Raw genomic sequence first — 22420 nt, 5'->3', positions numbered from 1 at the left:
ATGGCCGCCTTCTTTGTGGCTCATAACACTTCCTGACTGAAACGTAAAAGAAGGGGAGGTTGTAGCCAAACGGAGACCGGAAGTGTGGCCGACGAAGCGTTTGTTTTGATTCGAGATGGTGGTGATCAATTTTATGAACATTTTGTGCTTGAATCATTATATAAAGTAACACCGACTATAGTGCATCAACATTCATTGATACTACTTCTACTATTAGTAGTAATAGCCTACTTACAATATATCACAAAATAGTATCAATAAACTTTTTTGAAGCCTTTATCTATATCTCATTCATTATGCTCCAATGCTATGGAGTCCATCATTGTTGGCGTTGCAACTTTATTTACTTAATTCATAAAGGCAGTCCAACTGGCCAATCAGAAGCTATGAAATGCTCCATGAGGCATAGCAGTTGCAGCAAGTGTTGGCATTGTAGAGTAACAACAGAGTTAGCAAATCAGCAGTGCAGCAGCAGGACAGCAGTGCAAAGGAAAGGAAGTAGCTCTGCCAGTATGAACAAGCCACTTTAGGTGGGTGTGTGGCACATATAATATGTGAATTGTCTCTTTGAACTAGGCCTTGGAGGTGTGTCAGGTGCGGAGGAGACACTTATGTTACAAAGTTCTCATTGTGGGCTGATGATTTTTTATTTTCATGCCACCAGAAGTCGAGACAATAGCATCTGACAAGCTCTGTTCTATAAATTAGGATGCTTGCCAGACCATCACTGCCAGCAAGCCATAAATGTTTCATGTGGTGCTGATATGGTAATCATTGGATCCCTACAATGACACCTTGTGAGAGTTGGATAACGATGGCTGTCTTTCAGGCCTGTGTGACTCTGGACACAGTCCAGCAGCTGAGGCAGAGTCTTAAGTGTGAATCTGTCAGTTAAAAAGGCCACGTTACGTCCAACAGATCTGTAAAAGTCTCAAAGAAGAGCAAAATAAAGGTGCAATGGGTGTCGTCCATGCACCACACAGCTATACGAGTCACTGGTGGAAGATGCCACACAAATGCATTCCTCTGAGTTAAATATGCATTCCGTTTCATGAGGTTTGCAAGTGGGTCCAGGTGCCTGTTGGTGGCACAGACCCAGCTGGAGGATGTGGCTGACTCGCTCCGCTGGCGCTCAGGCTGGCATACTAACAGAGCCAGGGGTGCTTTCACAGTGAGTTGAAAGAGGCTGGCGCCGGCGCCACACACCCAGGGTTCAGAGACACAGGCTCCAGCTGCATGTCCACAAGCTCACATATAGCTAAAGAAATTAAAGACTGGAATCCAAAGTGTATTTTCAACCTGCAACATGGTTCGTGGCAGGAATATTGATTTTATAACATTAGCAATCATGCACAACACCACCACCTCAATCACATCTGTGACTTGTTGCACGTGAGACTGAGTGAGATTAATTGTTGTGGTGAAAAAAAGAAATTTTCCAATCACAAGGGATGAAACAATAAATGGCTGACATGTCTAAAAGAGCTTAATGTATTATTTCTCTGAGACTTGTGTAAGCCTTTTATTAAACTGAAACAATCTTGTCAGACACCTGTTGTTCTTGCAGGGGGTATTTATTGTTGGCCTATGTCAGCGCACTGTAATCCCGGGCTAGAACATGGCTGTATTACCAATGTGACCTATTCTTGGTCATCGTAATTTCCCGAGAGCGTGTGTGTGTGTTTGTGTGTGTGAGAAAGAGAGAGAGATTGAAGGAGGGAGAGGCAGAGAAAGTGACAGTGTCCATACGCATGAGTGTGTATTTGTGTGTGCTTGTATCCAGTGATTGCAGGCACCCTTCAGCCATTTCAGTCAAGCTTTTTTTTTTTTTTTTTTTTTGACACCCAATGTCATGCAGAACAAATCGCCTATTGCTGACGCCAGTGATTTCTTGTCTCCCATGCTGAGAAGTGTATGTGGAGGCAAAACAGTTGGGTCTTACTGACGGGGAGTTGGACATTTCTGTGATTAAGTAGTAATGGCCCGGGACGTGACAGGGGAATGGGGGATTTCACTGGTCACAGGGCAGGAAAAACTGCACACCCTTGGGCCTGTGGGCTATTTTAGAGAGAGTATAATTATTTCAAGAGTTTTGCTACCAAAACTCTCTAAACTGGCAATTAAGCATAGAAAAATGTAAAAATTTCAGCAGTTTTTTCTTTTGTCAAGAAATTGCAGCATCACAGACTGCATCACGTGTGTTTTTGAAGGACTGAGAAATGATTGACATGAACACGTAACATTAGAGTTTAAAAGCAAAGAGGAATCTCATCATCTCACCACCTTCACCACGCCTGCCTTGAATTCCAGTGTCTGCCTATAGGCTTAGCCCACTAATTGTGGCTTTAGTTCCTATGGTATTGCTGCATGCCTGTGGTTTGGTTTAAGGCTTCGGTTATATTAAGACCTGGGTATTTAACTTCTGTAACAGAATACACTATCATCTAAGATAATCAAAGATCTGTGTCGTCTGATTTATTTGTGAGGTTGTGTCTTATTGCAATGCACAGCTTGAGAGATGGTGCTTCATGCATTCCTGAAGTCTGAACCAAAAACAAGAGATGGAAATAAATAGTAATTAGATGGTGATGTTTCTATGAGCATACATAATAGTTAATTGAACACTTACAGATGGGCTTCTGGTACTATAAGTGGGTCCTGTGTGAGCTATAAATGGTGTTATGGTGACATCTACTGGCCAATGTTAAAGCAGACAGAGGAGTATTTTTTACTGTTGAACAGCCTGTTAATTTAATTCATGTGGTAGTATTCCAATAATGTACCTCTGGGGATTAACACGTGTGTACTGTGTCTGTGGTACGACTTCATGGTGCTCGTGTAGTATTTCTCTTTTAATCATTCCTTTAATATTTATGTTGGCTACTCCACTAGTGATCCTTCTATAGAGGGCAGTATCCAGGATTGTAGAAAAGTCTAAATTGACCTATTCCAACCCCATAAACTAAGAAATTTCTGACTAGCCATGAAAAGTCTGCAATTTATTCTATTTTTTCCCTCATTTTGTTCATGCATTGAACTGTTCAGTCGTACATTAGTTATCTCCATAAATGAGAGATAAAATGATATCTCAAGGCCTTCCTCACACTGTTAGGATTGAAATCTAGTAGAAATATTTTAAATCTTTATTTTTTTATATTTCTTTAAATTTATTATTGTTCATTAACATTTATGTGGTGTAAAAACAGGCTGATTTAAAGACATTAAGTTTATATCTGAATTATCAATCAAAATCTACCATGTGTAATTTGTGTTTAATTATGAAATATATAAAAAGTGCTCCTCATGTTGTTAAAACCACCAGATGTACAATGCATAGGATCTGACCTCTCTCTCAGTTCACTGTGCTTTTTTGTTTTTCCCTGAGCCATGATAATGTTCATATTTGGATTTATTGTGTGTCTGTGGTTGTCCACTCACAAATGAGTTCGTATTGATCATCATCATAGTGATTGGGAGCACTGGTGGAACAAGTACTCAGTTCCTTTAGTTTTACAATATCGCAGTGTAAAAATGCTTCATTAGAGGTAAAAAACCTGCCTTAAGAATTTTACTAAAGTAAAATAAAATAAGTCTTACCAGCAAACTGTAGTGTAGTGTCGTCAAAGTATGACAAGTAAAAATACTCATATGTTGCATAATGGCTCCTTTCAGAGTGTGACACATCCATTAATGTATGCAACATTTTAATGTTGGTCAAACAAGGCCTAATTTTAACTAAAGCATTGAGGTTTGTCCTTTACTTTACAGCAGCTGACAACACCACCTTATCTCAAGGTCCATCTGTTATGCAGCTTCATCAGCAGATATAATTTTCTCAGTTAACAACTGCACTTAAAGGGCGTCTCATTAACGTTGATCTAATTGTAGAAGTCCATATATTGGAAATTTGATCTACAATTCCATCATACCTGACTTCATTTGCTGATGAGCCTCATGTGTTCAAAAGCTAACGAAACTAATGAAACTACTAAATGGACCATGAGGCTGTAGTGGAATACTGTAAAAGGTATTGCAATGAAGAAGAAAGTAGCAGAAAATGTAAATATTCAAGTAAAGTATAAATACCATATAACTGCCCTAGTGAGTTTATGCACCCACTCCCACTCATTCCACAACACCTAGTAGGCTACGTTTTTTAATCCCTTATTATAGGCCATCATCTAAAATTATCCTATTATTAATATTCCCGTAGAAACTTTGGTTGTTATAATAGATACTATGTTTATACTTGCATATAAACTTGCACATATACCATAGTTTATACCTTTATATATATAGTTTATATATATTTCTAATGGTGTGTCAGTTATGAATTTATATTTATTGAAGCCCGTTCCGTGGTAATTTTAGCCACTATATAGCCACTATGATGTATAGGTAATATTTTTACATAGATATATCTTGCAATTTTCATAAAAGAATTACTGCAATGTGTCTGTTTATTAAAGAAAAGACGACGTCCCATCAGTCAGGCCAGTTTTTTCTGCCCCCTGACCCTAAACATAGGAATGACATTGCACCCGACCACCCAGTACGTCATGGTGCATGTATCAACCAATCATATTTCAGAGACTTTGCACTGTTGCTAGATGAACAGCTGCCTCATCCAATCACAGTTTTACAAGAGACATGAATTCCCGCCTTTACTCGGCGTATGGCCAATCAATAAGGAGCAGTAATTACTAATTCATTACCTCGCAAAGGGGAGTGACGCAGTTATTGTAGATCTATAGATACTCCATGCTTTTTCATATGACCTGAAATAACATTTTTTTCCAAGCTGTGGACGTAAAATTCCTCATAAACACAGGAAATAAGAAGGATTCCTGCTGTCATCTGGAGGCTGTATGTGGAATCTCTGCTCCCCTTGAATTTGGATGCCATTCCGGTTGGAGGTTGCGGTAGACCCCGAGGACTAGATGCGATAACCAGGACGAGATATGCCGCAGCCGAAATCACGAAAAATCGCCATCCTCGGGTACAGATCCGTAGGTGAGTTCCGACCAGACGGAGTGTGGGATGAATTACATCTCAAAGGCCTCGGACGCGACGTTGAGGCTAGATTTCAGCGGCCTTTCGGGTCAATTTAAGTCCATTATGAGAGCGGTTTACGCCTCCTATAATAGACTTAAATTATAGGGAGTAGGATCTATCACGCAACATCTCAGAGCGGGCGAATGAGCGCCACCAGGTGAGACATGGCCTTATGGTTTTTAGAACATGGGGCCTCCCTGAATGTGTACAAGATAGACATTTGACGACAACTCGCCTTCTTATAGATACGTTATTATCAATTACCCTAACGCCAGCTGCGTAAGTTGGTGCCATGCCCCGTGAAGGCCTGAAGGACCACCGGATTTGACGCATTACTGTGCAGTTTATTTTATCGCATCTAAAAATCGAAGAAGCGCAATTTGTATGCGGTAAAAGGATGTTCAGGGTGGTAAGATGGCACATACAGATAGCACTACGACTGGAGGCCCAGCCAGCATGCCAGCACTAACAAAAAACCCGTGTAATATTCCCACGGAGACTTGTATTGTGTTCAGGGCTGCTTACTCTATAGTGAGTTGATATAATCTCTGTACAATTTGTAAACATCTCCCATAGTATTACTGTAGGATTTTGTATGGTACATTATGTGACCTTAGTAGGTTTTAGCTTTACTGGCATTTCAGTAGGAATTCCATGTATTATTATCATTATTATTTTCATAATGTGGATAAGGGTAACAGCCACTCATCCTAATTTTTTCATCCTTTTGCTGAATATTCACCTGAATCACTGAACATGACTGACGTACCCTAGTTGTGAATAGCCAAAAATATATTGAAAACTTCTGAACCCTTTTCCTTGTTTCTAATTCTTATTTGTTTTTTTGCAGGAAAGTCCTCTTTGACAATTCAGTTTGTGGAGGGCCAGTTTGTTGACTCCTATGACCCAACAATAGAAAACAGTAAGTGGGGATTTAGTGCAGTGTTGCACCCTGATACACAAGCAGGCTTCCCCCAGGAAACTGTTTAGTTGAGGTGGTAAACCACCCAGATCCTGTCTGTGTCATCTTGTTGAGTCGTTGCCTCAACAACAGCCACACTAAATACAATGGCTTTTGAGAGGGTGAAAGGTTCATGTTATATTTCCTTAATATCTATTAATTTATTATGATGTTGGATGAGGAGGTCTTTGTTTCAAGCGCCTCTGCCATGAAACACTGAGAAACCCTGACTAATATCTTGATACTGAATTGTACATATGCTCAGTTGCCACTTTATAAGGATAATAAATCCTCCCATCATGAAGGTAAGGTTCAGTTTTTGTTGAAACTATTGGAGTGGTGTAAATTCAACTGCCTGATGATTTAGTTTTTGGTTCTGTTGAACTGTGTAACTGTAATAATGACAGGTGTTTCTGTATTTTAGCCTACACTCATTAATATAAATGGGGTGGACAGTGTCAAAGAAACACCTGTCAGTGTAGCACAATACAATTCAACAGCACCACAAACTACAAGTTCAAATCAACACTTTTAATCAGTTTTAACAGAAACTGAACATTATAACCCTCTTGAAGGGTGGGTTCATAGACTGTTGTATCAGGCTGCATTAGTTCTACTTAGATGTACCTAATAAACTGGCAGCTGAGTGTACATCTATCTAGGGCTGCAAGTAACAATTATTTTCTTTATCGATGAATCTGTCTCTCATTTTCTCAATTAACCAATCAGTTGATTCGTCTATAAAACGTCAGAAAAAATTGTTGAAAAACAATTTCCTAAAGCCCAAAGTTATAATGTCCAAACAACACTCCAAAACCTTAAGATGTTCAATATAATGTCACATAGGACAAAGAAAAGCAGCAAATGGTAAACAATGTAGAAACTGGAACTTGGGAGTGTTTGGCATTTTGCCTGAAACATATTAATTCATTAATTATTCAATTCTTGCAGTAAATAAATCAATGAATCGAGTAATTGTTTCAGCTCTTCATCTCTCGGTTCTGTATGTGTGTGAGCTATAGGCTGTAATATGCTTGGACTCATTAGCCATTCATCAGTTATTCATGTGTGGTAATATGTTTGATTATCAAGCTAATTATTAAACATGGTCGAAACACGCAAGATCGGGCAGTGAGATTGGAATCAGTATTAGAGAAAAAAAACCTTTCTCATCGCGAGGTACTCTTGTTGGTATTTCCAAAGCTTTCAGCTACATCTTGTGGCCTTCCCCAGTGGATGGGGTTGCTTAACTTTCTCAGATGCCATTGAGATGTTTAGTTGTTACCAGATGACTTAAGTATGGAATTCTGGTCACATGATACCAGGTGGTTGTACATCCATCATTTCCCCTTGGAGTTTTGCATGCAACGTACCGTATGCAACTAACAATTATTTTCATTCTTGACTAATCCTTGATTTATCTATCAATTGTTTGGTCCATAAAATTTCAGAAAATAGTGAAAAATGTGTGTCATGTATTTCAGATCCTTGTTGATGTTATCATAATTATCAGATTTCAAATAATTAACTAATTGATTAATCATTGCAGCTCTAATACACTATCACTATATCATTTTGATATCGATATATCATTACATAGATTAGATTTCACATTGGACTGATTCACACTTATGTTGATGAATGGATGGAAAGTGTGATGCCAGACAAAAATGTAGACAATAATCTTCCTAAATTGTTTTATCATGCCACATTCTTTTTATGTGTTGTTTGTAATTGACATATGTAAGTGACATAATTGTTCCCCAGCAGGGTGCAATGTTCCCTCTAAACCAGTGTGTCCAAACACTAGAGCAGCTGATTTAATCAGTTTTCACACTTTCAGCCAGGAGAACTTTCTTTTAAGAAAATTCAGCTGGTGTAATGTTGGGTCGAAATTAAACTCTGCTGACTCTCTGATTGGTACAAGCATGGACATCCCTGGCTTAGAGAGGGATCTTGCTTGAGGGTTCTTTAACATTACATTTTTCTGAAGGACAGAACATATAGTAATCCATGATCCGCCTGAACACACATATTCCCAGACTCTCTAGAGATTTGAGTCTAAACTTTTACCTGTAGGCTGTTTCACTTTTCGCCAATCATGTTCATGCTCACATACCACCCTGCGTTTCTCGACTGTGTGGTCTGTATCTATAAATAATCCATGGATGGTTAACATAAAGTGAAGTATCAGCATTATCAGCGAGGTGCTGCAGGCAGTGCTATCCCTCAGTCCCGCTGTAGATAATATGACCCTTCTCCAGGCAGATATTGACATTCCTGTGCCGAATGAACTCAGTGGTCCCATGCAAACCAAAATGGATCCATAATAGGGTTGTGTCTTGTACATCTCGAGATCTGCAGACTGAAAACATAAAAGTAATGAAGGTGCAGTAGGCTGTATAGCATATGAGTTTTTGTTACTGTATTTGTTGTTTTTGGCAGTTATTTTGAAAGAGAATTTCTTGCTCTCCATCCATTAATATTTGTCTTTTCTATTGGTTCATTTGTAATTTGTCTTTTCCCTTAACTGCAGCGTTTACTAAAATGATCACAATAAATGGACAGGAGTACCATCTTCAGCTGGTAGACACAGCAGGACAGGTAGGATGCAGAGCATTCTTTGTCAGTCTGTCATTGGTTAATTGACTTTAATGTAAATATGTGTTGGTATAATGATGCTTTTTCAGAGTTTGGTGATAATTCTGCTTCATCACATCTGATATCTTCAACTTCAAAACCTGTAACATTGGAATACAAATAATTTTTCTCTCTCTCTGTCTCCATAGGATGAGTACTCCATCTTCCCACAGACTTACTCCATAGATATCAACGGTTACATTCTGGTCTATTCAGTTACATCTAATAAAAGGTATAGTTCTTAAAGACAACAAATATCTGTTATGTTCTGTATAATGAGTTGTGCTGCGTAAAATGTATGACTGCTCATTTCTTGCAGCTTTGAAGTTGTACAGGTTATCCATGAAAAACTGTTGGACATGGTGGGAAAAGTTCAGTGAGTATAGCGCCTGTTCTCCTTTTACTGTCTAATGAACTCCAAGACATACAGTGTGTAATGCATCACGCATAAATGACATTGTGCCATTTACTTTCCCTCCAATGCAGAGTACCAATTATGCTCGTCGGAAACAAGAACGACCTACATATGGAGCGGTATGTCTTAACGCACACTTAAATTGTATATTATGTTCACTATAAAGTCGGTAAACACATGGGTCAAAGCACTTGCCAGTTTTAATCATCATTTTTGTTCAGTTGCTCATCACTTTAGAGGCTCCCAGAGGCAGAAATGCAAATCTCAACATTTCTGACATATGAGACCAAAACAAAACTACAGAGCAGATGTTAATATCTGGCTCAGGGATGACCTAAATAGAAGCGGCGGCCTTTTGCAGCAAGCTAGCATGCTAGAACTGGTCTCTGTCTGTCCTTCAAATTCAGCATACTCAAGACCAGGTCAATATAATCATTTATAAGAGCAGATTTTTCGAGGAATTAAAGCCAACACTGTAGCCTTACTTTGAAATATTTATGTGCTCTACCCTGACTGGCCTGCTGTCCATGGGATTTTTTTTTCTTTAGAGTAATCAGTTGTGAAGAGGGAAAAGCATTAGCCGAATCCTGGAACGCTGCCTTCATGGAGTCCTCAGCTAAAGAGAACCAGGTAAGAGCCGAGGCTGTACAGGTAATATTCACCTGCAAGTATTTTTGTATTTGATTATTATCAAAGCCTATTTATCCAATCTATTTTTTTAAAAACAGAAACGATGATAGTTACATTTTAGGCTCAAAAAATGAATAGTACTTATTGATATGGGGCGACACTGTGGTTAGCACTGTGGCCTCACAGCAAGAAGGACCAAACCTGCTGGCTGGCTGCGGCCTTTATGTGTGGACTCTCCATGTTCTCTGTGTACTTACGTGGGTTTCTTCCCACAGTCCAAAGACATTCAGGTCAGGTTGACTGGCTGTAGGTGTGAATATGAGCATGAAAGGTTGTCTGACTCTCTGTGTCGGCCCTGTGATTGCCTGGCAACCTGTGATGGATGCATGGATGGACGGACAGACAAAAGTTTTGTGTGATGGGTCTGACAAAGGCCTCAGTCTCATGTAAAGTTATAATCCTTAAGGTGGAGCTGTCTATTTTACACACTGATCATAGGAAATTACTACACAGCTGTATAATGTCTGATGTGGCGCTGAAGGGAGTTTTCTCTCTCAGTCTAAAAATAATACCACAGGGAGACTTGGAGACTACACATTTGTAACAGAAAACCTGTCTTACAGTTTGAGGACATGGAGCTCAAAAGACCTTTACCATATATCAAGTTGCATTATGGGTGTAGGAAGTGTAGGATGGAGCATTTTTATAGCTTGACCCATACTAAAGCTTGAAGGTCAGGATATCTCTGCCTCCGTTGCATACATTTTGACCATTCTTGTCGTCTCTCCATGAAGTTGTTTCATGTGGAATCCCGCACTGGATTCAAATGGCATACCCACTAAATAAAACAATTAGTGTGTGTGCTGCAAACTGATACAAGTTGCTCTTCTTCTGTTCCATTTCTCACACCAATGACCCCAGCAGTCGATAAACATGTCATATCAAGTGAAAAAATGGAGCCTGTGTTATTTAATCAGACTTGCACTTACTGCCAGTAACTACAGGTGTCGCAGATCGACCAGGACTGAAATGTTTAAGGACTATATATAATTTTAAAGCTGCACTAATCAATATTTTCATGTTAACAATGGATCAATTATGTGTAATATCAGAGGTGTCATGTGTAGTGATAAACCCATAGAGAATTATCTCCCAGCTCTACAGCTTGCCTCAGATCTATGAAGCGTTTTAGCATCTTTCCACTCTCTGTTTTGGTTCCCTCATTGTTTCCAGCTGCAGTGGGGAGCTGTTTACTGTGAAAAAACCCACAGGTTCCCAGCACCAAACAGTACACAGAGTTAGCAACTAGCAAGTGAACATAGTGGAGCATTTAGCAGCTAAAGAGACAGATATTTACCTCAAGAGTCGATAGAGAGCAAACCAGAGCTAAAAGGAGAGGGAATCTTCGACTTTCAGAAATTGTCAGGTGGGCACAAACACAAATGCTATCGTTGCATCAATGTCAACTCCACATGTAAATAAGCCACTGTTTCAACTTAATAACAGGATAATACTGTGTGCCAGTTTTATATTTACTGCTTGTTATGCTGCCCCCGAGAGGCCCAAATGTAGCTTTAACAATTGTTAGGAAGTTTATCCACCACAGCTTCTAAGAAAAATCACACTGTATCCACTGTTCTTTAGACTTTATTCATTTACCTCAGGCTCATCAGGAAAAGCCTGAAATCTTACCAACATAAGCTATTATTAAACTTGCAACACGTGCAGCAGAAATTGATTTTCGAAACCCTCTGTCCATTTTCTGGAGGACGCATTTCCCTCCACAACCAAGGTTCAGATTCAGGAAGTCAGATAATCTGCTTTAAATCAAGTTAGCAAGCGGTATCGCTCGGCTGTGGGTAAATACACATAAAAACAATGCCGGCTCTGTTGTACCTAAAACCAGCGAAGCTTCGCTTGATGTAGTGTGTGTGCTGCTGGAAAATTCAAAGTGGTGTGACCAAGACATGTGACAACCTCTTGTGCGTGTGTGTCTCTTTCTTTTCTCAGACAGCCGTGGAAGTTTTCCGGAGGATGATCCTGGAGGCAGAGAAGATGGACGGCGGCGTGCAGCCAGGAAAAACATCCTGCTCCATGATGTAGAGCCGCCCAATCAACACACAGGACACTGCACTGGGATATCCCGTTACTTGAAGGCTAGCTGCCAGTTCTCCTCCACCTCAGCTGACTCCACCCCCCAGGGTCCTAAATATCCAATACTGTCTATTTATGGCTCTGAATCCACTGTTATTTATCAGTATTTCCTCTTCCCTTCTGTCATCCTTGTTTTTCTTTGTGTGTTTGATAAAAGAAGGACTGTCTCTTATACACATCTGAAGTGCAGGGAGGAATCTAATGAGTCAGTTCAATAAAGAAAACAAAGGGATTACTGTGAGGAGAAACAGGAAAAACACTAAAAGCAAAAAGAACCACAAGGTAACATCAGTAAAATCACCTACTAATAGTTGAAACGTGTTGTAGTAGCATTTTAATTCATGTTTATGTAATAACTATGTCAATCAGTACAATCAGTTAAGTTTGGAACAGCCAATAGCAAGAGTCTCTGGTTTAGTTTTATGTTGAGAGTCAGTAAAGTAACAGAGAATAAACTGGATTTGAACCAGACACTGCAAACTAACCCACCACACTAGTAATTACTCTGAGAGCTTCTGTCTGTGCTTTCCAGGCTTCACTTTCGGCTTTTGACTTCAAAAATTGGAAAGAAAAAGGATCAAACCCACATCCTCAGAACGTCCATGCTGTGTTATTTGGTTAAAGCCACCTTTCTTAAGACTCCTTAAATATTTCATCTGTGTGTTGAAATTTTCAAAATTCACCAAGGATTGAACTACAACCTCTAAACTTCAGAGCAGATACCCTTAGGTATTTGTTCTGATGCTTCCAAGTTGTATTTCTTAGAACATTTGAGTCTTTCATTGTGGGTCTTCAAAATTCAGTGAGCCTAATAAGGATTGAACTCACATCCTTAAAACTTCCAAGTACTTCTCTAACACTCTGAGCTTGCTGTGAAAAGACATTTGTTAGAGCCTTAAAATGTTTTCTATAGGTGCTATTTGACCAGATATATTGACGTGCTATTTCTCAGAGCTTCTGACTTTTTTTCTTTGAACATTTGGATTTCAGTATATAGTGAGCATCACAATAATCATACCCTTGACCTCAAAACTTCTCAATAGTCCTTTGTCTCCCTGAGCTGTTTGATCAGGACCATTTGAGCAGTGTTTCTGGGACCTTTTGTGTCTATCTGGAAGTCGGACTTCAAAATTCACTAAGTTGAGTGTTGGTCACAGAATTCACGGAACTTCTGACAATCCAACCTCAAACTTCTAAGCAGTCCTCTAACATTGTCAAGCTACTTAGTGAAGGACCTTTTACACACTTCTTCTATGAGCTTTTGACTCTTTCCCTTGGGTGCTGCCCAAAGGAAAAGTTGGGAGAAGCAATGGTAGACCATGGTGGCAAAGAGGTACAAGTAACAGGATCATTCAGAAGTGTTAACGTTGTAGGTTTGACCCTGAGGCAACTTGACCCAGAGGAAAGACTTGGAAGGCTATAAGAATTAGAGAAAGTTGTGCTGGTGAGGTAGCTGAGGGAGTGTTTGGCAGCAATGAGGTTCATTAACTTTTAAAATCCGATGAAAAGAGTCAAAATCTCTAAGAACTAGAGCTCAAGTGTGTCTGTTCAAACAGCAGAGAGAGGCATGCACTATAAGTATACAGTATATACTGAGCCGCTCGAGGTTCAGACTCATCCACAAATCTTCCAAGGAGAACTCTAACACCATGAGCTCTTTGGCCTGACAACTGACCCTTCTTTCCCAGAGCCTGTGAATATTTGCTTTGAGTGTTGGACTTCAACATTCACCACAGAGCCTGAGGATTGAACCCAAAATGTCAAAACTCCAGAGTTGTCCTCAGACTCCCTCTGGTATTTGAACAGAAACACTCAAGCTTGATATCGTAGAGATTTTGACTACTTCCACTCGACCCTGAGACTTAAAAATCTTGAGTCTTATATCTTCTGGAAGTTTGTTCCAGCTCTTTGTACTGTAACTATATGCTGACTGTTTATGTTTTTTAATGATTGAGCAACAGGAACAGTTGACTAATGGATTATCCGAGTGGCTGAGAGGGTCCGTCCTGTAAAAAGATAATCAGTGATGTATTCTTGATCTTATACTGATTAGAAATTTCGGAAGCTCGATGAATGATTGTTCAGTGAAGAACTGAGAAATGACCCTGACAATAAACCAACCTGCCGGAAATTAGAGTAAGAATAAGATTTGGTAACCCCTGAACATGAAGCCTCTGACTCCTGCTATTTTTTATGATCACGGCAGGCAGATTTAGTCAATGACTTGATGTGGCAGTTAAAAAGAAACTGGAAAAGTCAAAGATTTCCAAACGCAAGAATGAACACAGGCACCTGCTGTTTTTTAAACTTGCCAGGATAAGATGTTTACAGTGTTTATTTCATTTTTTAAATGTAAATGCTTTGAATTTGTACATGCACTCACACCAGGGAGATGCCTACAGCAGCTCGCAGCCTGCAGAAGTCACTGGGGGATGAATTCCTCGCACAGACGTACACATACTCCAACAGATTGTAATGTTCTTTGATTTTTATATTGAATGTTAAAAGGTGTTGCACATGTCATCGCTACAACACTTCATGTTGATGTAGGCATTCGTCTTCAGCATCTCGCAGTCTGACAGAGCCATGCATTTCTGGTACTGGCCATCTAGAAAGTAAAAAAAGGAAAAGGTTTAACTAAAAAAAAAATGTGCCTTTTTATTATGTAAGAAGCACTTCACTGTGCTGGAAACAATGTAATTCTCACATATTTATACGATTCCCAAACATTTCACATTCAGTTGACTTTCTGCTTACCTTGCCCGATTCTGTTTAAGCAATGTTAAGGAAGTTACTGTCAACTCTTTCTTGATACAAATATAACTAGAATTCACAGCAAAGATAATATTTTATGTTTAACTATAGTTTATGTACATAGTCTTCAGACCATTTGTTAATTGATAGAAGAGCTTGAGTATTATGATAAACTTACATGGTTCTCTGAGGAACCTGGCAGCAGCGCAGCCATCCTTCCCTGGTTTACACGTCTCCACACTGAGCTCACAGGTGCCTCCGGCCTTTTTGGAGACACAGCGGTGGCAGTTCAGGGCTTCACCTGGTAGTAAAAAAAAAAAAAGCAAGAAAATATTCCAGTCATCGCTTTTTCTCTGGCCTCAGTGATTGTCATTCGAATCAGTCAAAATGTGGCCGGTAAATTTGCAAGTTATTCTGGTTTCATTTAGTCGACTGAGATGTTAAAGGAAGAGGAGAGAGACATGTAGGATGACACTGCGCTCGGACCATCACAATTACTTTCACTTCTCAGATGAGAAGTGTGACGACCTGTCTTTGAGTCAGCGACAGGTCTGCTGTGATTGTGCTCCTGTGCAGCGACAGAGAAAGCAGATCTCCCAGCAGAGGTTGTGTTTATTCAGTGGAGAATCAGTGACAGACTCACCAGCTGTAAACAGCAGGGCGATGGTTAAAGCCAAGACCAACAACTTCATTGTTCTGTTCAATAATGCAGCCTGGGAGAGATAAAGCACAGACTTGATAATACAACATGTACTGTACCTTTGAGTGCTCTTGTTATTGTGCATGAGTTTTTTACTGTCAGACATAATATAGTTTTAAGGAACTGATTTTAAATATTTGAAACAAATTCAGAGCTTGTGATAGTGATATTGACATTTGATAGCAAACATATTGAAATTTCTAGCACATATTGATTTTATATTGATTGTTATTACACATACTTAAAAAACAAACAGCACATAAAAGCTTAAACAGACATAACAAGAGCGAAAACCTGTCGTTCTACGTGCACATACCTGACTGATTTGTCTGTCTTGGTTACTGCCAATGACTGAGACATATTCATCGACTTTCTCTCTTTTTATACCTGTTCATACTTTGTCCTGTCATGGCAACGTCCCATTAAGTAGTGTATCTCTGTTAAGTCTATATGCTTAGCACCACACTCACCTTGGGTACACTGTGTTCAGGGGTTAGAGTTTCCCAATGTTCAGATTCCTGCATTATGCAAGAGCTGTCCGCCCTTAGTCAACTACTGTACATAATTCATGAGACTTTTGTAAATATTAATGTATGCATTTGTCAAAGACTCAAATAAAGATTTATACAAGTGGGATTTGTACCTTAATAGGAAAGGGGGATATTAGTCAAAGGTACAGTATGTTTGCTTTAGGTGGATTGTGTCAGACCCATATGAGGTATAATACCTTCGGCTTAATGGTGGTTAAACAACATTGGCACTCAACATGAAAAGACTCAATAAATACAAAGCAGAGAGTCTGAATTGACTTGAAGTAGCATTTAATGTAATCCAATGAAAGAGAATAAAACAGAAGTTGAGTGGCTGATTGAAAAATATGTGTTATTTATTTATTTATTTTTTTAAATAAAAACAAAATTAAGAATCTTTAATCTAAAATTTAAATCCTATTTTAAATCTCCTGCACTGACTCTTGAACTCCTCAGGTGTTATTCCTGCTAATAGTCTGTTAAAAAGACAAAACCCCACACTCACTAATCTGTGAAACTCCACTTCCGTCTTTTCAAATGTGTGTTTTATCTCTGCTACTGTATATGACAATAGTTTTGTTTGTTTTTTGTATCCTGCTTCACCTGCTTCACCTTAAATCTGCTGCCGTGTGATGTTGTAACTGAGAGTTTCCTCTCAGATTTCCAGGATCCAGGGATCCTCTCTGGATCAGCAGCAGAGAAAAAACAACAGCAGCAACAACAACAACAGAGAGGCATCCAAAAAGAAAAGCCGGAGGGAAATCTGCTTTGTGAGTGAGTATGACATGCTCACCCCGCTGCCATTAAAACCCGCGGATAAGTAGATCGAAATCCACTATGTGACCGCACCAATTTTCCTTTTCTTTTGTTTTTTCACATTTTCAAATTTTATTTACACTTTCCCTCCCTGTATTTGTTTTGCTCCTTGTCTCCGTTCGTCTGGAACCAACCCAAATATTACTCTGCAGCTTTGACTCAGTGCACCATCACCCTCAAAGCCCAATCAAAGCAAAATCTCTCTCACTCTATTGTTTCGCCGTCTAGAGCCAAAGTCCAATATCAGCACTGGTACATGTAAGGGAAACTGTCCATGTGGCAAAATGTCTAAACCCCCCATTGTTGTGCTTTTGTTGCAGCGGCCTCGCAATACCGCCATGCTCTCTGTCACCCATATATATGTGGGTGTCCAAAATTTTTCCACTCTTAGACTGTGTGACTAGTTTGGAACAGCTAACAGTGGAAAAATGTCTCAGTACTCAGGAAAGGTGAGTATCACAGCAAGGATGCATCCACAGAGGGGGTTTTCCAAAACCTATGCAGTGTGTTTCACAAAACAAAAGTCAATCACCAAAAGACAGTGATGTAGATGACTGTTCAAACCTCTGATATTACACCTAACTGTGTTTTTCAAGATATCTTTCTGATTATTTGTTGCTCAGTGTAAGTCAGAAATAACCCTTTTTTTTTTACAGCAAGTATCTGTTAGGAGAAAAAGCAATATCTTAATTTTCACTGTTGTGGCAAAAAAAAAAAAAACAGATCGTGTTCTATGAGGGAAAATGTTTCACTGGGAGGAAGCTGGAGATCTGCAGCGACTGCGACAACTTTCAGGACCGAGGCTTCATGAACAGGGTCAACTCTGTCCGTGTGGAGAGCGGGGCCTTCATCTGCTTTGACCACCCAGACTTCAAGGGCCAACAGTACATTCTGGAGCATGGAGAGTACCCTGAATTCCAGCGCTGGAATGCCCATAATGATCACATGGGCTCCTGCAAGCCAATCAGGATGGTAAGGGTGTGTGTATGTGAGACCCCAGAGTCAGACAAATATTTGGTTGGTTAAAAAAAAAAAAAAAAAAGAAGAATGGTAGACTGGCATTTGTGTGGCCTCAGCTTCTTTTTAGATAAATCAAAGTCAGTATCATTTTGATTTTCTTGATTTTAGAAGGGGGCATGAATTAGTCTGACGCATATCAGCGACTTACTGCTTCTAACATCATGTATTTACAGCAACAGCTGAAAGAAAAGCCACACAGACACACCGTGGGCTATACATATCGTCATCCGCATGTACATTCAACCTTTAGATTTCTATAGGTGCAAGTGTTCACGCGCACAATACAGTCCCTGTCACATCAAAGAGAAGGCCTTGGTTCTTTGCAGTGAGGTGAAGCCTAACACTGTTGCTATGACTCAGCGAGCTGGCATGTCATTATCCTCCGCAGCATGGAGAGCACTACAGGATGGAGCTGTTCGAGGGAGACAACTTCGCTGGCCAGTGTGTGGAGCTGTGCGACGACTGTCCATTCCTGCAAGCCCGAGGCCTGACAAAGAACTGTATCAACTCCATCAAGGTCTACGGAGACGGAGCGTATGTGTCCCTGCATCAAGTGTTTGATTTAACTACACAAGACACAAAACAGAGGCACACAACATTTTTTAGAATATTTTTGGTTCATTATACTTCCCTCATGGATGCACTTTAGTGAACTTTATCACTTTGTGTGACCCTATCTGAACTGTTAAAGGTCACTCTAATCACAAAAGGCATATTTTCTCACATGCCTCTTTTGGTATTTAACCATGCAGAGAGCTTAATATATGGCATATCCTGCTGTGAGGACAAATTAATTTTGTCTGTGGTGCTCAAAGCATCGAAGAAAATATTATTAAGTAAGTTTTGCCTTTATTACATAGGAGCAGAAAGCAGGCAGGAAATGCCATACTCAAATCGGGATGATTTCATGGTCACCATCTGAAAACCCACCAAAGAAAAACTGAATTAATTTATTAATTCACTTTCAAGAAAACGTGTCCTGGACATGTCACTAAACACACTGCCAGCAGTTTTAATGGAGACTGTTTCTTTGAACATCTTTTGTTTGCACATTAGAAAAATACAATTATTATAATAGATATAATATGTACACAGATATTCACCATATACAAACACACTTCCACCTACATATACTCAGATATACATGAATGTAAAGCAAACAAAAGCTTGTGCAAGAGCGGCTTATACAAAGACCTCTCCTAATAACTGAAGGCGAGATAAAGAGAAAAAAGACCGTAACTGGGAAACTATTGTAATTGTTTTTACATGTTATTTTGTCAATGATTTTAGTGCTACAAACAAAATTTCATTCATCTTCACTGTGTTAGGGTCAAAGCTGGGCTGCCCTCGTGGCCAAAGGGTTTAAGGTGCTGACTATGAACAGCATACCAGTCTCTCTCTCTCCCTCTCTCTCTCTCTCTCTCTCTCTCTCTCTCTCTCTATATATATATATATTTATATATACAAACACATATGTATGAGTATACACACACCATCCCCCAAAATATTGTTTTTTTAAAAGAGAAGGTTTCTTTTAAAAAATCTCAGAGGTGACTCAAAACTATCTGTGACTCCATACCATAAAAAGGTAAGTGAGAAAATGTGTTGTTTCGTAATTGTTTTTTGTCATTAAACCTGCCCTTTAAACCATAAACATCTATTTTAGATGTACATAAGCCAAGAGAGGTAGAATACTGCCAGAGTATGTCACAAAATTTGCCTTGTATGTGTTTAGACCCACTTTGAAATTACCTCATGTACACATTCTGCTATATACATAAATTTGCCTTGCTTTGACTTTATTTATCCCCTGTCTTACACTGAATGTTGCACATGTAAACATCATTATTTTTCTGTATTTTTCCAAACAGCTGGGTGCTGTATGAGGAGCCTAACTACCGCGGCCGCATGTACATCGTGGAGAGAGGAAACTACACCACCCACATCGAGTGGCAGGCAGAGAACCCCAACATCCAGTCTGTTCGCAGGGTGGCAAACTACTTTTAAAAACCAGCTCACTGTCACACCAACAGCTCGACTGCAGGGATGCGAACATCCGCTGAGGGAATAATAAAAAAAAAAAAACACTGTCAAGTAATCTCATGCTGACTCTGTGGGGCTGTAAAATAATAAAAGATGAAGAAAATGTTTGACATTGCTTGTTGTTTTATTTTTGTACTGAATTATTCAAAGGCTGAAATAAAGCAGTGATCCTACAATATATTCAATTTCCATTTTTTCTCCCTTTTATGCTCACTCAGTGTGAAACTCCTAACTTAACCATCACATTGCGTTGTAGAAATGGCTGCAGGCTGTGATTCAGGTAATTTCTTTCTATTATATGCCATAACTACAAAACTTTTAAGTGCTGTACCTTTTCCTCATACTAATGGATTCATTACTGAGTTATACAAAACATCTTGGATAACACTGAGCACATATTATCAGATGGATGGATGGACATTTTATTCATCCAGGAGAGAAATTAAAATGTTTTGATATTAAAGAAAAGAAGAAGAAAAAAACATGTGGCCCAATAATCAACTAAACAAAATGCCCAAAATTAAAACATACAATGACTCAAAAAGCAGACCTTTTAACAGACACATTCCCTCATACAAATGAATGTTTGGCATTCAGCAGTGAACAATAGAAAGTGTGTACCCTCTCTATATATTCAGTGTATGAATCAAATGCATACACTGTATATATAGAGAGTGAAAAAGATATATTGCACAGGTTGAAGCAGTATATCGGCACCTGCCCGAGGGAGCTCTGCTACCACCTAGTGTCATTTATCTATTTTACTGTGAAGTCGTGACGCTCACCTCAGGGTTTTCAAAGGGAGCACAATGGAGACTTTTCAGCTGCAGAGACACAAACACATAAAAACATATGAATGCTTTGGATTTATAAGAAGAAAACTCATGAACAGAAACAAACTTTTAAATCATTCATTCATTAACAAATCTGTATATGGAGTTTACCCACTTAAATTCAGTTTGTCTGACAATCTTATCACATGCCAGCTCTTACACACTGTGTACGGGCGCTGTGTACAGTGCAGTTGAAGTGAGGACAGGAAGGCATATGTTGCATTTACAACAGCATCAAGCTCATGCTTTCATGTTTTTAAGTACCACTGCATCATTTCACCCCGTGCTCTCATTCTTCTAGGAATGTCACACCATGGTTGGACCTTTAATGAGCACCACGTGCTTTCGCTTCCAACTGTCATGACAACAGAACGTCTATCTTTACAAGGTTTCGCTCATGGCCTCTATTGAGTTACAGGGTCAATATAGGATAGCTTAATGAGGAAATGCTTTGTCTTGAGTTACACTCAATGGCACTAGTTTAACAGCGATTACCTACGGCTAACCTTATTCCTCAGCCATTTGCTGCATGAATTGGCCGGGTGTCACCAACATGCCATTAGTCTGGATGTCAAAGATGAGAAAGAGAGAGGGAACTGCGAGCGAGGCTTAATGGCATTTTAACAATGTCACTGTTGATTTTCTGTGATGATGGGATTTATTATTTTACACAAAGGTCTTCAGTTTCAGAAAGAATGTGTCTTCAATGCAACAAAGCCAACTATGTGCCAGGATACTTTATTATTGTAGGCAACTATTTCTATTTCAGAGACCTAGAATTAGTTGTTCTAATGAAGGTAGGAACTCTTTAAGAGAGGAGATCACAAAAGAGAAACATACCCAATTAGCCAGAGGGAAAGAACTTGAACCTAAACTCTTTTAGGTGAATACTTGTACAGGTGACTGTCTGTTGACTGGGAGACTGGCTGACCAGTCTCTCTTTTTGTTTTTTTATGTGCAGTGTCATAGTTTATCTGGAAACTATCAACAGAAATACCATAGACTATTAAAAGAATACCATGTTTGGAAATTAGGGATGATTTATTGTCATACATTTCCTGTTTTATAACAAGAATAAAATTATGATCCACGGTTTTTGCTGTGTGTGTGGGATCTATTTTATATTTAACTCTGCGCGGTGGTGAAATGAGTAATTAGAACGAATACATTTTAAATAGCATTTATTGTATCCCGTTACTCCAAATTAGGTCAGCTATTTTTAGCACTGCCACTTATGCATAAAAGATAATTCAGATAGGGAAAAAACACCTAAGAATTTATCACAGGCTACTACTTGAGAGGCTGTAAGATATTTATCATATCGACCAAACTACAATATTGCCAGCATATAGTGCGAGTTAATACATTTAGATTTAAATTTGTAAACGCTGGCTCACTGTATTGGAGAACTCTAAATAAAATGGAAATACAATCTGTATTTGTAGCCTGGATGTGACTTTGTATTGGATTATGGAGCTGTTCTTTCACAACTAAAATATTGCACATTATTTCACTATTGTTTTTCAAAAAAGTCAAATATGCTGTACTCTTCTCTGTGTGTGACCGGTAAATTCAATAGGAACTGACAAAAACTATGATTTTAACATTTGACTAAATGATAAGAACCGAAAAAGTAGACTAGATTGTAAAACACCAACTCTGACGACAGAAAGTGCAAGTGTTATATCAGCTGGAACCGGGACAAACACCAGCGCTGAAAACACACAGCTCCCCCCCAACACCTCCTATTCCTTTTGTTGAGGGGGGGGGGTTATATGATTAAAATAATGTGATAATTATCGACACGAGGCTGGAATAAAGTCAATTCAGGCGTGTATCTACGGTGTCGCGTTAAGGTCACTCGCTGGC

The 22420-nt window shown here is 39.2% G+C and overlaps 3 protein-coding genes across 3 annotated transcripts; 2 read left to right on the top strand and 1 right to left on the bottom strand.

Annotated features, from left to right (window-relative positions):
- The first annotated feature begins 4712 nt into the window (after positions 1-4712).
- On the top strand, positions 4713-12011 carry rheb (Ras homolog, mTORC1 binding). Its single transcript, XM_023407397.2, has 8 exons — positions 4713-5013; positions 5906-5977; positions 8553-8620; positions 8806-8888; positions 8976-9032; positions 9143-9190; positions 9620-9701; positions 11712-12011. Exons 1-8 carry the CDS (start codon positions 4962-4964, stop codon positions 11802-11804), a joined length of 555 nt encoding a protein of 184 aa, XP_023263165.1. The 5' UTR covers positions 4713-4961; the 3' UTR covers positions 11805-12011.
- A 2314-nt stretch (positions 12012-14325) lies between these two features.
- Positions 14326-15721, bottom strand: ly97.3 (lymphocyte antigen 97, tandem duplicate 3). Its single transcript, XM_023407407.2, has 4 exons — positions 15626-15721; positions 15253-15322; positions 14788-14910; positions 14326-14463 (listed from the first exon to the last, which is right to left on the bottom strand). Exons 2-4 carry the CDS (start codon positions 15299-15301, stop codon positions 14357-14359), a joined length of 279 nt encoding a protein of 92 aa, XP_023263175.1. The 5' UTR covers positions 15302-15322; positions 15626-15721; the 3' UTR covers positions 14326-14356.
- Positions 15722-16975: 1254 nt separating this feature from the next.
- Positions 16976-19828, top strand: LOC111655873 (gamma-crystallin N-A-like). Its single transcript, XM_023407410.2, has 4 exons — positions 16976-17104; positions 17379-17627; positions 18064-18209; positions 19547-19828. Exons 1-4 carry the CDS (start codon positions 17084-17086, stop codon positions 19680-19682), a joined length of 552 nt encoding a protein of 183 aa, XP_023263178.1. The 5' UTR covers positions 16976-17083; the 3' UTR covers positions 19683-19828.
- Positions 19829-22420: the final 2592 nt, after the last annotated feature.

This window comes from Seriola lalandi, unplaced genomic scaffold (assembly GCF_002814215.2).
Source record: "Seriola lalandi dorsalis isolate HSWRI2012SDOR001 ecotype SW California unplaced genomic scaffold, Sedor1 jcf7180002054334, whole genome shotgun sequence".
Classification (NCBI taxonomy): Eukaryota; Metazoa; Chordata; class Actinopteri; order Carangiformes; family Carangidae; genus Seriola; species Seriola lalandi.
This window is presented reverse-complemented; position numbering and strand designations above follow the sequence as displayed.

Excerpts from the sequence above, each read along its gene's own strand:
- rheb (XM_023407397.2), top strand. The coding sequence starts at position 4,962 with ATGCCGCAGCCGAAATCACGAAAAATCGCCATCCTCGGGTACAGATCC. Across the intron at positions 5,014-5,905 it reads CCTCGGGTACAGATCCGTAG|GAAAGTCCTCTTTGACAATT; the intron begins GTGAGTTCCGAC and ends GTTTTTTTGCAG. Across the intron at positions 9,191-9,619 it reads AACGACCTACATATGGAGCG|AGTAATCAGTTGTGAAGAGG; the intron begins GTATGTCTTAAC and ends TTTTTTCTTTAG.
- ly97.3 (XM_023407407.2), bottom strand. The coding sequence starts at position 15,301 with ATGAAGTTGTTGGTCTTGGCTTTAACCATCGCCCTGCTGTTTACAGCT. Across the intron at positions 14,911-15,252 it reads CGCCCTGCTGTTTACAGCTG|GTGAAGCCCTGAACTGCCAC; the intron begins GTGAGTCTGTCA and ends TTTTACTACCAG. Across the intron at positions 14,464-14,787 it reads CAGGTTCCTCAGAGAACCAT|ATGGCCAGTACCAGAAATGC; the intron begins GTAAGTTTATCA and ends TTTACTTTCTAG.
- LOC111655873 (XM_023407410.2), top strand. The coding sequence starts at position 17,084 with ATGTCTCAGTACTCAGGAAAG. Across the intron at positions 17,105-17,378 it reads TGTCTCAGTACTCAGGAAAG|ATCGTGTTCTATGAGGGAAA; the intron begins GTGAGTATCACA and ends AAAAAAAAACAG. Across the intron at positions 17,628-18,063 it reads CCTGCAAGCCAATCAGGATG|CATGGAGAGCACTACAGGAT; the intron begins GTAAGGGTGTGT and ends TATCCTCCGCAG.